The sequence below is a fragment of the Geospiza fortis genome, unplaced genomic scaffold (genome assembly GCF_000277835.1).
Source record: "Geospiza fortis unplaced genomic scaffold, GeoFor_1.0 scaffold23, whole genome shotgun sequence".
Taxonomy (NCBI): Eukaryota; Metazoa; Chordata; class Aves; order Passeriformes; family Thraupidae; genus Geospiza; species Geospiza fortis.
In genome coordinates this window covers 421,737-435,127 of record NW_005054303.1, presented here as the reverse complement: position 1 = coordinate 435,127, position 13,391 = coordinate 421,737, and the positions used below count along the sequence as shown (strand labels likewise).

Below are 13,391 nucleotides of genomic sequence, written 5' to 3'. Positions count from 1 at the left end.
GGGGTTGGGATTTTTTTTGGTTTTGGTTTGTTTTTTTTTAATGTGATCTTTTAAAATGTATTTTTTCCCATTGCTGACTTATCACTGTCATTATTTGGACAGAACATGAGAAGAAAGGATAAATGTAAAAATATAACTTCTGGATTGTAATGTCTAAAACTGATGGGGTATGTGTACCAAAAAACCCCAAATTTCTCATTTGGCAATATTATATAACAATTGTGGAGAACCAGTCCCAGCTTAGACACAACAGACTAGGTGGTGAGCAAAGGAAGGCTCCAGATGTATTTGCTTTAAAGAATGTACTTAAGGAGGAGAGTGTCTGAAAAGCTCATCGTAATCTTAGTGTTGGGCAGGCATTCACTGGTAAGATGTGCAGGGGAAATGGTTGGAGAAGTGGAGAACTGGAACTTCCCTCAGGAAGAAGAACCTGGCTTAAGGTTAAGTTAATGGGAAGCTCGGAAAGGGGGAACAGGAATGAGGTGGCTGAGGCAGAAGTAGTAAAGCTGATGCAAAAAGCTGAATGGAGGAATAGGCCGTGATGAGCCATGTGAGTGATGGCCAGGTGATGATGTCTTTGTTACTGTCTGTGCAGAGAGGAGTCGGAGGAAGGCAGGAACACTTGGGAGGGGAAAAACAAGCAAAACAAAGATATTCTCTCTCTGTTAGTGAGGCAGTGATGAAACCCCAGTTCTGCCTTCCCCATCCTGTAGCTAAGTTATCTCACTGAAAGGTCCCTCTTGATCAGAGGAAGAAGAATCAGTCCCATGGTCACATTCCTGGAACAAATCCAGTATTGCTTTGTACTGTTTGAGCTGGGAAGGCTCTTAATGACTGTATTGTCTCCACAGGTCCAAGACCTGAGAGCCATTAGATGTGATCCACTGTGTACAGTTTCAGTGACTTATTTCTTGTAACAAGCCCATGTGATGTTTTGTTATGCACGCTTTTCAGGAATTTTACTTTTGCCTTCTAAAATACAGCCAAGAGGGTGTTACAGGCATTAAATGATAAACTGAACAGCTCTGAGGCTGTGAGTGCTGTTCTTGCTATTTAGCTTCCATTTGGCACTCACCAGTTGGGACTACTGAGGGCTTCTGCAGCTCTGCTTTGAATGTGAGATTATTGGAAAAACAGAACTGCCATCACAAAAAATGCAGTAGCACTTGAGCTTTTGCATAGGAAAAGGTACGTCTGCTGGGCTTATGAGCTTTATTTACTTGCTTTCATGTCCTCTAAACAGTTCCAGGTCATGGCAAATTTGCCTACTTTATTTGTCTAAGAGCATAAAAATAGCAGAAATATTTGTTAGAAGATGAAGGCTTGACTCTGTTGTAGAATATAGGGAGCTAAGAATAAACTTAAAAGTTTAATAAAGGATTGAAAAAATTTTCCCAGGAATTTGACTTGCAGAATGATGCTGCTGGTGTCAGAGGATTTACTCTCTTCACTGCACTGTGCGGTAGACACCTACTACCAATAAATTTCCTCTTAATTTCTGTCTCCTCTCAGTTCTTTTTCTTGCTGAACAGCTTTTTCAATTCATTACTGCACCACAAATCCCCCTGTGTTCAATAAGAGAATCATCAGCCTACTTATCATCTCTGACATTGCTGTAATCACTTTTTCATATTATGTCTGGTTTTAGCATGCCTTATAAACGACCACTCATTCATGTGGCCACATGGGGAATATCAGTAATGGTTGGGAACCTCCATTTAGGTGCATTTTAAAATTTCTTTATTTCTAGACATTCTTAGTTTTACACAGCTAGTGAGTGTACTTGGAAACGTATGGCAGTTAATCTTTTGGAACAGTCAAAATCATGAGGGGGAGAAATTTTAGCTTGTTTAAGATCAAGGATGGAAATGAGGTTTTACTTGCCTAAAATAGGCTCATTTCTGTCCCTTCAGAGAACTTTGCTATTTATATACGCTTTTCAAATCACATGTTAAGTTTGTGAATGAGAGGACCCCAAAGTCTCTGCTAACAAGTGCCTATAGAAATCTAGTGTAATTAAAATTGTAAAAGTCTACTCTCACTTGGGTATGTTTCATGTATGGTTTCCTTCCTCATTTTGTTTCACAGTCCTCCAGAGGCACAACGGTTCATAAAATACCAAGTTTATAACAAAACACTGCCTCAATAGTGTAAATTTAGCATTCAAACTTTTCTCACTGAGGATCTTGCTGGAGTTGGGAAAAACAGCACTTGCATGTTTCACCCTCCCCACGTTCTCTGCACACCCTCCAGCTGCCACGTGTGGCACTCCCTCTCCTGTGCTGGATGGAGAAACTGGCTGCACATGCCCAAAATTGCACTTACTCAGACCCTCTTGTTCCCATTTCCCCTGATATCTTCCCATCCCCCCTTCTCATTTTTATCATTGTTTGTGTTCTCTCTGTACCTTGATCCTCCTTTTTTTTTTGTTGTTGCATCTCCTAATCCCTGTGCCCGCCTTCTCCCTGAGTGCTGCCATCTGTTTCCCAGCCTCCAGCCCCATGAGAGCAGAAGGATCTTTGGCTCTGGCACAGGGAGGCTCCTAGGCTGCACAAGTGATGTCTGGGCTTTCCCTGCCTTTATTTTCCAGGCAACCTGCTGGCCCTCTCTCATGGCTGGGAGGCAGATAGGCTTTCTGCAAATGCTCCAGGTGCCTGGCTGGCTCCCTTGCAGCACAAACATGGGGCCTGAGAGAACTGCCCTGGAATTTTAAGAAAAGGAATTAAAAAAACAAAGTTTATTTCTTAAGTAGCACTCTTCCGTTTAGGAGATAGTTTGACTCTTGTCCATTTTTCTTGTGGGTACCTCTCTGCAAGGAGCTACCCTAGACTGAAATGTTTGTGTCCTAGGTTGCAGGAGGACAGTGTCTTGGTAAGATCAGCTGATAAGCACGAGTAGACTCAGACTTTCTTCCCAGCTGTCTGGGAAGGATTTGTGGCATCCCAGCGAGCCAGCACAGGGGAGCCAGCATATTCCTGCTTATGAGGTTGCACAAGGAACTTCACCATCTTATAAATGGGCACAAATCAAACTTTTTGAAAAACATGAGCACTGTTTAGAAGGCATGATTGAATCAGGGATGAAGGTCACTTGCCTTTCTTTAGCATTCATTGCAGGACAGCAGCACTGTCTGGAATGTAGAACTTCACTCCAGCCCTCTGTAATACTCCTAGAAGTGCTTCTGACTCACTTTGTCAACCTGGGCATTGCACTGAAGTGTGGTAGCTCAGCTCTCCTGTGGGTGAGATGAAAGGGTAGAGGGGTAATTAATCCCTTCCTGGCTTGTTTTGAAGTTTAATTGAAAACTCTCTCTAAAGCACTTCAGGTTGGTAGAGAGGTTTTTCATACTCGTACCCTATTTTTGCTAAGAATCTTCTGTAAATAATGTTATTCTACAAGGCTTTAAACTGTTCTTCAAACCTAGCTTGAGAATGAGTGATCTGGGAGTGCCTTTATGTCAACAAACTGTCTCCTCCCCGTGGGAAGCAACTTCTGAATGAAAGCCCAAGGAATGGAACTTTCAATCACACATGATCTTCTGAAATACTTGTGTGGCTGGTATATCTACTGAGTGGACCTGTAAGCCTTAGAAGTGCTTCTAGTGGATAGTACAGGCTCACTTGCTTTACATGATGTAGCTTGTCTGCAAGCATAGAAAAATTTATTGAAAAGGAAAACTTGGAATAATCCTGACAGCCAAATTTTCACTGCAAGCTGCTGGGGGAGAGAGCAGACTGCCAAATGCTGTGTTTAAAGCATTAAGAAACTAGTAACTCATGATTACCTCAAGTCTTAATTTCTCCCTCTTTTCTATAAAAGAGCTTATCCAAGCTTTCCAGATTGTCCATCCCTGCCATGGATTGCCATGTCTGCCTCCACCTCACTTCCTCATGGGAGGACTGGAGTGGGGTAAGGTCTCACTTCAAAGGGCTGTTTCCAGGCAAGGTCAGTCCCTGTTGGGAGACCAGGGTTGACCTTGGTAAGTTACTTTGCTGTAATAGCCAAAGGTGTTTTACCTCACAGGGTCATGTAGCAACACCAATGCCCATCTGTTGCCTCACTGAGAAAATAGCAGACCTTGGTGCAGAGAGGTAGGATGTGGTTTGAATGGCTTTAAGTAGCTCACATGTCTTTAGGATGGTGTAGGTCCTGTCACAGTTGGGAAGTTGCCCTGGTGTTTCCTAAAATGAGTGATTTCATGTCACTGAGCTCAGCCCAAGGAGAACTGGGATGCTGTGGTGCACATATTGGAATTTATGGTTGCCAGATGAAGGTGCCCAGAGCACACAAGGGTTAGGTCTTGTGTCTGGATGATCTAGAGCAAGCAGTCTGACTCCTTCAGTCTCTCTGTGGAGATGTTCTGCCTGAGTGAGTTTAGGTCAATGAGAGACATGCTCACATCACTTGGTCTCCATAACTTAATGACTTGATTTTGTGTCCCACAGGCATGCTCTGCATTTAGTACCTGGTCTGTATTGCTTCAAAACTGATGTAGAATGAAACCCAGTGCTGAAACTACTGAGAACTCAAGTTTCTTGAAAAAATACCTTCTGACCAAACTAAGAGTCTCCCAGTAGGGCCCTCAAAGGAACTGTTCATGAAGTAACAGATTTTTTTTTTTTTTTTTTTTTTTGCTGTTGGTGAAGGATTTGTGTCATTGTGTATGCTTAAGATTGTGTTATTGAGACTCCTACAGAACAATCAGACTTTCACAGACTGAAATGGAATTTGTAAATTAAATTGTAACTTTTCAGGAAAGAGAAAGCCTTGTGTGCTGCTGCATACAGGGAAAAGAGTAAGAATGATTGTATGTCTTTCAAAACCAGTTTTAAAATATTCTGCAGAGGAATAAGCTCGTATTTACAGGGTGAAGTGTGAGCTAGCATGTCTTAAAGATGGCTGTTCCTGTCAAAGAGAAGAATTTCTGCTTGCAAAATCTTAATGGTTACTAATGCAGGACCTGGATATTGAGAATTGTAGTGTTCATGCATACAATCTACTGATGATTTTTGTAGGGCATTCTTGAGTCATTATAAAGATGAACATACCTAAAAGTTGTTGAAAATTTTGTAGGTATGTTTAAAGATTTGTTTGGGATGTTTGTGTGCCCGGAAATCAGGAAACAAGTTACTTCCTAAGCTGCCTGCACGTGGCTGTGCTGGCTTGCAAGGTTGTGGGAATGGCAGAGCCCCTGTGGTAATTTAGGACAGTGCCTTTGTGTAGCTGTGGGGCTGTGGCAGCTTAATTGATGAGTCAGATTAACTCCCCTTCCCTGGCCTTGGGTCCTGCACATGCCTCTGACTTTCTGCCAGGGCATCCTCACAAGGGCGTGGTGTTGGTGGAGGAGCACAGTTGCACTCAGAAATTAGTATCTATTTAGTGATAGGAGCAATTGAGTACCCAATTAAATCAGGGTATAAAATGACAGCGTTAATCCCACAATTACACACTCAGGAAGAATGCAAATATGTAGGGATGAGAGGAATGTGTATGTGGCCTGTTTTGTTTCTTTGTTTCTCTTTCCTCATCTTCCCCCAGTGTGGATGAGGACAGGCTTTTCCTGCACCTAGTTCTGTAAAGATGTTTTATTTTCTCATTGAAACTCCTTGCCTTCCTTTTGCCCTCTCTGTCTTGCCCTTTGTCTAACCTTGGCATAGATAATTTCCTTCACCATCCAACGATCCACATAAATTTTGTTGAAACAAGCTGGTTCTAAGCTAAGAGGAACTTGAGGCTTTCCCTCTGCTAACAGTGGGGCATGGCAGGCAGGGCTGCTGCTCACAGCAGGATTCCCTGCAGCAGCAGCCAGGCTGTGTCTGCTCTCCCCAGGGCTCCCAGCATATGGTCAGTGTCCCTCAGCCATCCCTCATTCTCTGCCCTCCTACCACATGGGGTTTAGCTTCAAAGTGTGAACAGCCTTTGATGCACAACGGGCAGAACTTATTTGCTGCAACATCTATCTCTCAGAGAGAATTTATATGCGCAGAATGGTATTCAGCTTTGGGAAGTCTGAGTGGCAACTGTTTTACAGAAGAATTTAGGGCAAGTTCTTTGTGAGTAACCCTCCTTTGCCTCGCCCATGGTGTTTTTGTTTTATTTTAATGGAGTTTTTTGGAGGGGGAAGAGCTGTTGGTGGTTTGTTGGGGTTTTTTGCACTATTGTTAATCACAGCACAAGAGACAAGCACTGGTCATATGCATTGAACTATTTAAAGGATTTTTTTTTGGTGATATATTGATCAGAAGAGCCTTAGAAAATTATAGGTGAGGATAGCACATCAAGTGAAAAATGTCTTGCTGGATTTGGGATTTTAAACTAAGCCATAAGAACTGCATTGTTACATAGAAAATATGGTAGCTTTATAACAGGCATATATATTGTTCAAGCACTTGTTCAAAGGTCTTTTTGTTGTAGGCACATATTTTGGAGAGGATCACTTGCAAGTACTTATCTGTTACACATATGTACTGATGACTCTTTTTCCTCTCCAGGTAAAAGTATGGATGAAATCAAGAAGCTGCTGTTGTTGGTTCTGGGATGTGCTGTGCAGGTGATAATTCATGGGAATTAAGATATTTTTTTTAATCTGTTTTTTTTTCCTGGAATGAGAAAATCTACCCAAAGATCAGTGCTGTATGAACAAATCTTGAGCTCAAGACAGCTCGTGAGCTAAATTGTGAGAAACACAGTATGTGAAGGAAAGAAATGCAGGGGAGAGGAAGCACATTGTGTGATAGCAGTAGCCTCAATTTGTTGCCAGTGCTTAATCAGACACAGGATGTGTACTTTTAAACTTCCATAACACGGTGGGACAAGATAAGTTTTGAACAGTGTTCTTTGTATCAAGATTGTTGTTGGTTTATTTTCTTACTGTTTTAAAATACAAAGTGGAACAGTACATGTTAATGCCAAACAAATAGTTTGACAAGTCTGAACATTCGTTTAATGAATCATGATTTTATTTGCACAATATTTTAATTTAATGTTATGTGTCAAAAATACCAGATTAATAGATACTTGGTATATTCGTGTGGAGATCTTGATGTGACATTTGTTTAAATAAATAGAGATACAATGTCTATGGGAAACTCTGGAGAAATGCACAGCAGTTACCAAATAAAGAAATCAGTGTTCTGCCCACCAGACCTCTGAGGCAGTAAACAATGGCCTTGTTGCAGGCAGGCCTTTGCTGATAATTGACCTTGTTTGTAGGTCTGCCTTGTGGTTTTGCCCTGCCTTGGGACACTTACCCTGCTCAGCTATGTCAGCTCAATTATGTCAGGGTAAAGCTGTCAGGGTTTTGCTGCTCTGAACTATGTTAGTGTTGCATTGCAGCACAAAGAATTGTTTTGGCTGCTGAGCATCCTCAGTCCTCATTTGCTGGTCTGAGGTTCTCCCCAAGAAAGTAAATGGTTGAGTCTCAGAACCAGGCCCCAGAAGGACGCTGTAAATGAGTTTAAAAACACCCTTTAAAATACTGCTTAAGTTCTTCACAGTGCAGTGTTGTTACTAGGGGGCAATAACATTCTTAGTGCACAATCACAGATACAGAGATAGCAGATGTCTGACTCTTCTAAAGCCTTAAGTAAAAGATTTACTAAAATCTGTTTGTCTGAAATGTCACTCATTTTTATCCAGAATGTTTCTTGTTTTTTATCTAAAGCATATGTTGATTTATTCCAACAAACAAAACTGAGTGTTGATGTAAATAGTATCTAAAGTGATGCATCTCTTTTCATTGCCAAAACCAAACAAAATGCAAACAGCAAGGCAGACAGGTTAAATGATGCAGTGTAAATGAAGGTTTACATTTGTGCAGCTCCATTAATGAAGCTGTGATGATTTCCTCTGGCTGTTTCCCCACCTCTTGATCACATTGCATGTTGAACTTGCTTTTAAGAGCAAAATCAGCCATTTAACTTAGCCTTGATTGTTCTGACTAAAAAGTTTAAATAATTTTATGCATAATTTGTTCATGTTCCATAGGGAGCAGTGAAGTGTTATACCTCCTAGTGTGACAAAGTGTAGATCTTGAACAGTTTTTTATTAGCAGTGTAGGTTGTTTGAGTTTGGTGGTTTTTTTAAATTTAAGTGAAAAATGAAGCAGTAAGTTGTAGGGTATGGAGCTCTGTTTCAGGGTGTGCTTTCTTTTAACAGTGTGAAAGAAAAGAAGAGTTTATTGACAGAATAAAACAACTGGATATTGAAACCCAAGCTGCCATTGTGTCACACATTCAAGAGGTAGGATTCTTAGTATTGTCTATTTTGGTGTTGTATCTCTCCATTCCTTGACTTAACAGGATTTTTTTGCTATAAAATGTTAATACTTGGAGTTTCATAATGGATACATAAACTTCACAAAAAAGAAAAAGAAATATACTGCTGCTGCACTCAAACTGTAAAATGAAAATGATTAGTTTTGGGATCATTACTTGACTCAGTGGTCTTTTAAAGAGATGCCATGCTAAATGCATTGCTTGCTACTTATAGGTTATGCAGACGGAGTTGTTGTAAGGATCCATGTGCAATAGTGACAAAATGTATGTGTGTCTTAGAAGCTGCACATTCCCCAAGCCCTGTGGGAGGTGACACAGCCTGCCCAGTGATTTATTTCAGCCAGTGACCTCTGAGCTAGATGGTCTTGAAGAGCTGAAATTGGACATATGCTCTGTTTAAAAAGGTGTTTGTTCCAATGACAAACATTCTTAGATTTCTAAGGCTTCAGAAGAAGGAGTGACTTACCAAAGAATACAGAAAGTCTCTTTGGTGAGCCAAGTGGAAGTGCCCCTCACTGGGAATGTGTGCTGACTGTTCCCAGGTGTCAGTGCATGCAGGTGTAGAAAGTCTGGTACACTCAAATTTGAGGAAAAATAGGGAAAGTCTTAAGACAGGAACTTTTTTCTTAACATTTAAAAAATAGTTCATTTTTTAGGAAGGAAAAAAAATTGTGATGAGCTAAGCACATGGTTGTAACAAAAGCTGGAACAGTCATTAACTGAGCTTGAGAGACATGCTTGATGTTTCTGCTAAATGATTCAGAGTAAATCAATTTAGGTAGGGTAACAGTTGAAAGATCCACTGTTGGCAGCAATCAGAGGTATTTCTGCAGCTGATACAGCTCCTCCCAGCTGTATCAGCTGTAAATTGCAAATTCATTGATATCAGGGATTCTTCTCAGTAATGTTCAGCGTGGAATAATTCCCTTCTGTGTGGAAATCACTTCTGGGTCAGTAAGACAACTGCACACTTCTAATATGTGAGTGCACATACTATTGATCATAATATTTATCTGATCACTTTTAAAAATCAGATATAATCATTATAAAAAATGCAAATACCAAAAGTTTTTGGGTTGTGTTACAGTTAAAGTAGTTGCATTTATTATTTGCAGGCTGGATTTGGTAAAATTGATATGTTTTTAATTTATGGGTAGAAGAAATGGGGGGATGCTGCAGGTATGGTGAACAAATTTTCAACTCAACCAGTGGAAAGACATACTTTTTTGTTCCTACTCCTAGGTGACTCACAATCAGGAGAATGTCTTTGACTTGCAGTGGCTGGAGCTCCCAGATATGGCCCCAGAAGAACTAGAGTCTCTCTCCAGGAATATGGTTTTCCACCTGAGGCGGCTCATTGATGAGAGAGATGAATGCACAGAAGTATGAGGACATATCTCTCCCATATAGAGCTCATGAGAAGCTGCAGTTGTGGGCTCCATTCCTTCTCATGTGTCTTGTTTGTGCACTAGGTTTCTGTTTCTTCTGGACCTTTCTACTACACCTCTGAAAATCTGTAGAAAGATTTTGACTTTTCCATTGATTCTTGTGTAAGCACTAAGATGTGGTGAAATGATTGTAAAGAGCAGTTGAGCAGTCTCTCCGTGGAGACCAAATGTTTCTGCATGTCTGTCCAGTCATTCAGGCAGTGCTTGTTAGTCTCTCCATTGGCATCTAGCCATTGGGCTCCATTGTCTTCTCTAGTTTTTGTGATTGATCAATTCCTTTCCCTTCAGGTCTGTGGAGAAGCCTTCTCCTCTTCTTTAGCCTTTTAATCTTCTGTCATGCTTTTGACTGCAATTGTGTTAGTTAAAAGTGTTAGTTGTTACAGGTTTTTATGAATTCTTCAAGGGAAACAGGCTACTTACTTTGAGCATTGGAAGGGGAATGTTTTAGTGATTGGAGCATAGTGGAGATTGCTTTACTCTCCTGTGTAACCTTCACTCCTGGCTGTCACTTGAATTCTGTATCATGCCAGACAAGTAATTTCCCAAATCTAAAAATTTTTAGGTATTTTTAAAACAATGTATAAATACACTATTTATCTCTTGGAACTACATACTCTTCTGTATTTCCAGGTCATTGTAGATCTCACTCAAGAAAGAGATTATCTGCAGTCTCAGCAACCACCAAGCCCTCTGAAAGTACCAAGTCCAGATTCTTCACCAAACCCTGCAAACCCTCTTTCTAATGAAGAAAAGCAGCACCTTGCAGTTGAGCTGGCAGACACAAAGGCTAAATTGAGAAGAATCCGTCAGGAGCTGTAAGTCACCATTATGTTGTGCTTCTAGAGAGATTTGCATATTAAGTCTTGTACATCCTGAAGGTGCAGGAGTCCGTTGGCTCCAATACACTGGCTTCCATAGGAGCTCTCAGAATCACACCTTTCAAATCAGAGCAGTAGGAAGCTAGTAGTGTGTTCCATCCTTTCTTCTTTCATAAGTGGCCTTTAAATGTAGAGTGAAGGCTACTTCCATTCTTCTTTTTGTGTCTCATCTCTCTCTTCCCCTCTTCAAAATACCAGCTGCTAGCTCTGCTTTTTAACTTAAAGTGGAAGCTATCTATGACAGCCTGTGCACCAGTGAGATTTGAACACAGGAACTTAGTATAAAAACAGGGTTGCAAATTCGGATCCATATGTGTATAGTATCATGAGAAAATGATGAAGCTGTCATAACAAAGAATATGCTGGGAGATTTTTCTCTTCCTTTACAGATTCCTGGCAGTGTCTATATAATCAATATTGTTTTAGGAAAGAAAAAAAATTACTAAGATTTTTCTAATCCTTTTCAGGGAAGAGAAGTCTGAGCAGCTTGCAGATTCTAAACATGAAGCTGAGCAGCTCACCCTAGAGCTGCAAAAAATAAAGCAAGAGGTGAGATGGGTTCGTTTTATTGTGACAATTTTCCCTACTAAAAAAAAAATCCTGTTTGTGTGAGGCTAAAATTACTACTATGCCTGTTTTATAATGAGGAAATCAACTTAGTCCAGCAAGCTGTTTAAAGGTTTTCATTGTGGCATAGCAGTGCTGTGCTTCCCACTTAACTGTTGAGAGCAGTCTCATCTGTTCAGCTTGCAAATAGCCTAGTGGTGCCTGAAGCTTATGCAGCATCAGGCATCAGTAATGTAAGAGGTCCAACAGGCTGAAGATCCTCTCTGTCTTGTAAAGAATTTACTGGCTACTAGAATTCTTACTCCTTAATCAGAGGAATACTATTTGTTTATGCTTATAATCAGTAAGTAAGTACAAAAAAAATAAAGTTTCAAGTACACTCTTAAAAGTATTAAGTTATATTTTTCTCCCTGCTTATCCTTCACAGAACATGCACCTTGCCTCAGATGCTCGCTCTGCCCGAGCCTACAGGGATGAGCTGGATTCCCTGAGAGAGAGGGCAAACCGTGTGGAGAGGCTGGAGATGGAGCTGGTTCGGTGCAAAGAGAAACTTCATGATGTGGAGTTCTACAAAGCTCGCATGGAGGCAAGTGAAAATTAGGAGAAAGATTTGCTGAGTAATCCTTAATGTTTGGCTTTTGTTGTGTTACTGGTTCATGTGTCATTTGTCATTGAGCTGACTAGAGCAGAACATCAGAGCAAGTAGAAGTTTCATAACATACATTGTAGCTATTGACTGAGCATTATTAAAGCTTCTTTCAGTAGAGGAAGTACTTGGTGCACACAAAATAAATGCCCATTAGTTTTAAAGAACTCTCCTAGCTCAGCATTATGTGGCTAAACAGGATAGACCTTTTCTGGATGCTATTTCTGGAGTCCAGATCTTCAGTTTTGCTTTAGGTAAATTCCCTCTGTTCCAAAGTTGTTCCTCAGACAAACATTTTAAATAGCGTTTATAAGTTAGTTAAGTGAATGTCTGGGTGTTTTTCCTTAGGGTTTTGGAGCGGATGCAACTGTTAAGATTTTTAAGGATGACCTGAGATGACAAATTCTAGCAACCCCTTTTTGCAACTGTTACTTGTAGTAGAAAGGAGAAAAAATTTGGATCCTCCCTATGGGATATGTCAATGAGAAGTGTGTGGTTTTGTTCCAGTAGTAATGTCAGTTGCTTAGTCATCTGCAGCTATTCCCATCATGGAATTATTAATTGAATTAGGTTGCAAAAGACCTTAGAGATCATCTGGCCAAACTCATTGACTCAGCATGGCTGATATTAAATTTAGGTAGGACTGCTCTTACTTTCTGTTCTTTAAGTTCTTTGAGGAATTCACACCAAAACTCCCAGTAATCCACATAAAAAACACTTCAGCCAAGGTCAAATAAATATCCAGGCTGCTGAAGCAAATGGAGGTTCAGTAATTGACAGCCTGACTATAATTAGATAAAATTCCAAGTCTGAGGTAGAAGAGTGATCTTACCAGGCCTCTGGCTGAGAGCACAGACCTTATTTTTCTGCTCTATAAACTCTACTTTGTAGGTTATTTTTTTCCCATTCTTTAACCTAAGGGGGCAGCTAGCTGCTGCTTCTGATGAATAGGTTCACTAAAATGCATGGTTATTAAATGTAGTAATAGCCTACAAAAGCCTGTCCAGCCTCTCGGTAATTCCCAGTTTGCATTAGGAAGAATGAAGCTCTGCCTCTCTGTTTTCCTCCTTCAAGCTGGCAAATCAGTCATGCTCTGCCCTGGCACACTGGCTCTCAGTGAGCCATCCTGGTGTTCCCTTCTGGCTGTGCACTGGAGGTGCTTAGCTTTGCCTGCTGCTCAAATCATTTACCTGGAGCTTGCAGAGGAGTTTGTGTCCCCTTCATTTGAGTTCAAGGGAGTAGCTTTCTTAATTGTCCCAGAGCCAGCAGTTTCCTGGACTGCTGTGTGCATGTCCTGCACTGCTAATCTTGCTTAACATAGCGTTCAGTTAAAAGACCTTCATGTTAGTTTCAAATTTCTTCTAACTCTCCTTGCTCTCTCTTCCATCCTGTCAGTTTTTGGTGGAACTGCAGAATGTCAGAGATTAGTGCTGGTTCTCCAGGGATACCTCCCTGCAATACTGTCATGGTTTAACCCCAGCCAGCAGCCAGGCCCCTTGCAGTGAGATTGGAGGGTGACTTGGAAGGGTAAATGCTGGAAAACTCATGGGTTTAGATAAAGACGGTTTAGTAGGGA

General features: G+C 40.8%; 1 protein-coding gene across 3 annotated transcripts in view; it reads left to right on the top strand.

Moving 5' to 3' along the window:
• The window catches only part of CCDC88C (coiled-coil domain containing 88C), a 95,716-nt gene that overhangs the window by 40,507 nt on the left and 41,818 nt on the right, over nt 1–13,391 (top strand). For all 3 annotated transcript variants that reach the window (XM_014311858.2, XM_031066167.1, XM_031066166.1), the window contains exons 5-10: nt 6,492–6,550; nt 8,158–8,241; nt 9,519–9,659; nt 10,355–10,539; nt 11,070–11,151; nt 11,597–11,755. In XM_014311858.2, the coding sequence (XP_014167333.1) occupies nt 6,492–6,550; nt 8,158–8,241; nt 9,519–9,659; nt 10,355–10,539; nt 11,070–11,151; nt 11,597–11,755 (710 nt within the window). The remainder of the gene's footprint in view (nt 1–6,491; nt 6,551–8,157; nt 8,242–9,518; nt 9,660–10,354; nt 10,540–11,069; nt 11,152–11,596; nt 11,756–13,391) is intronic.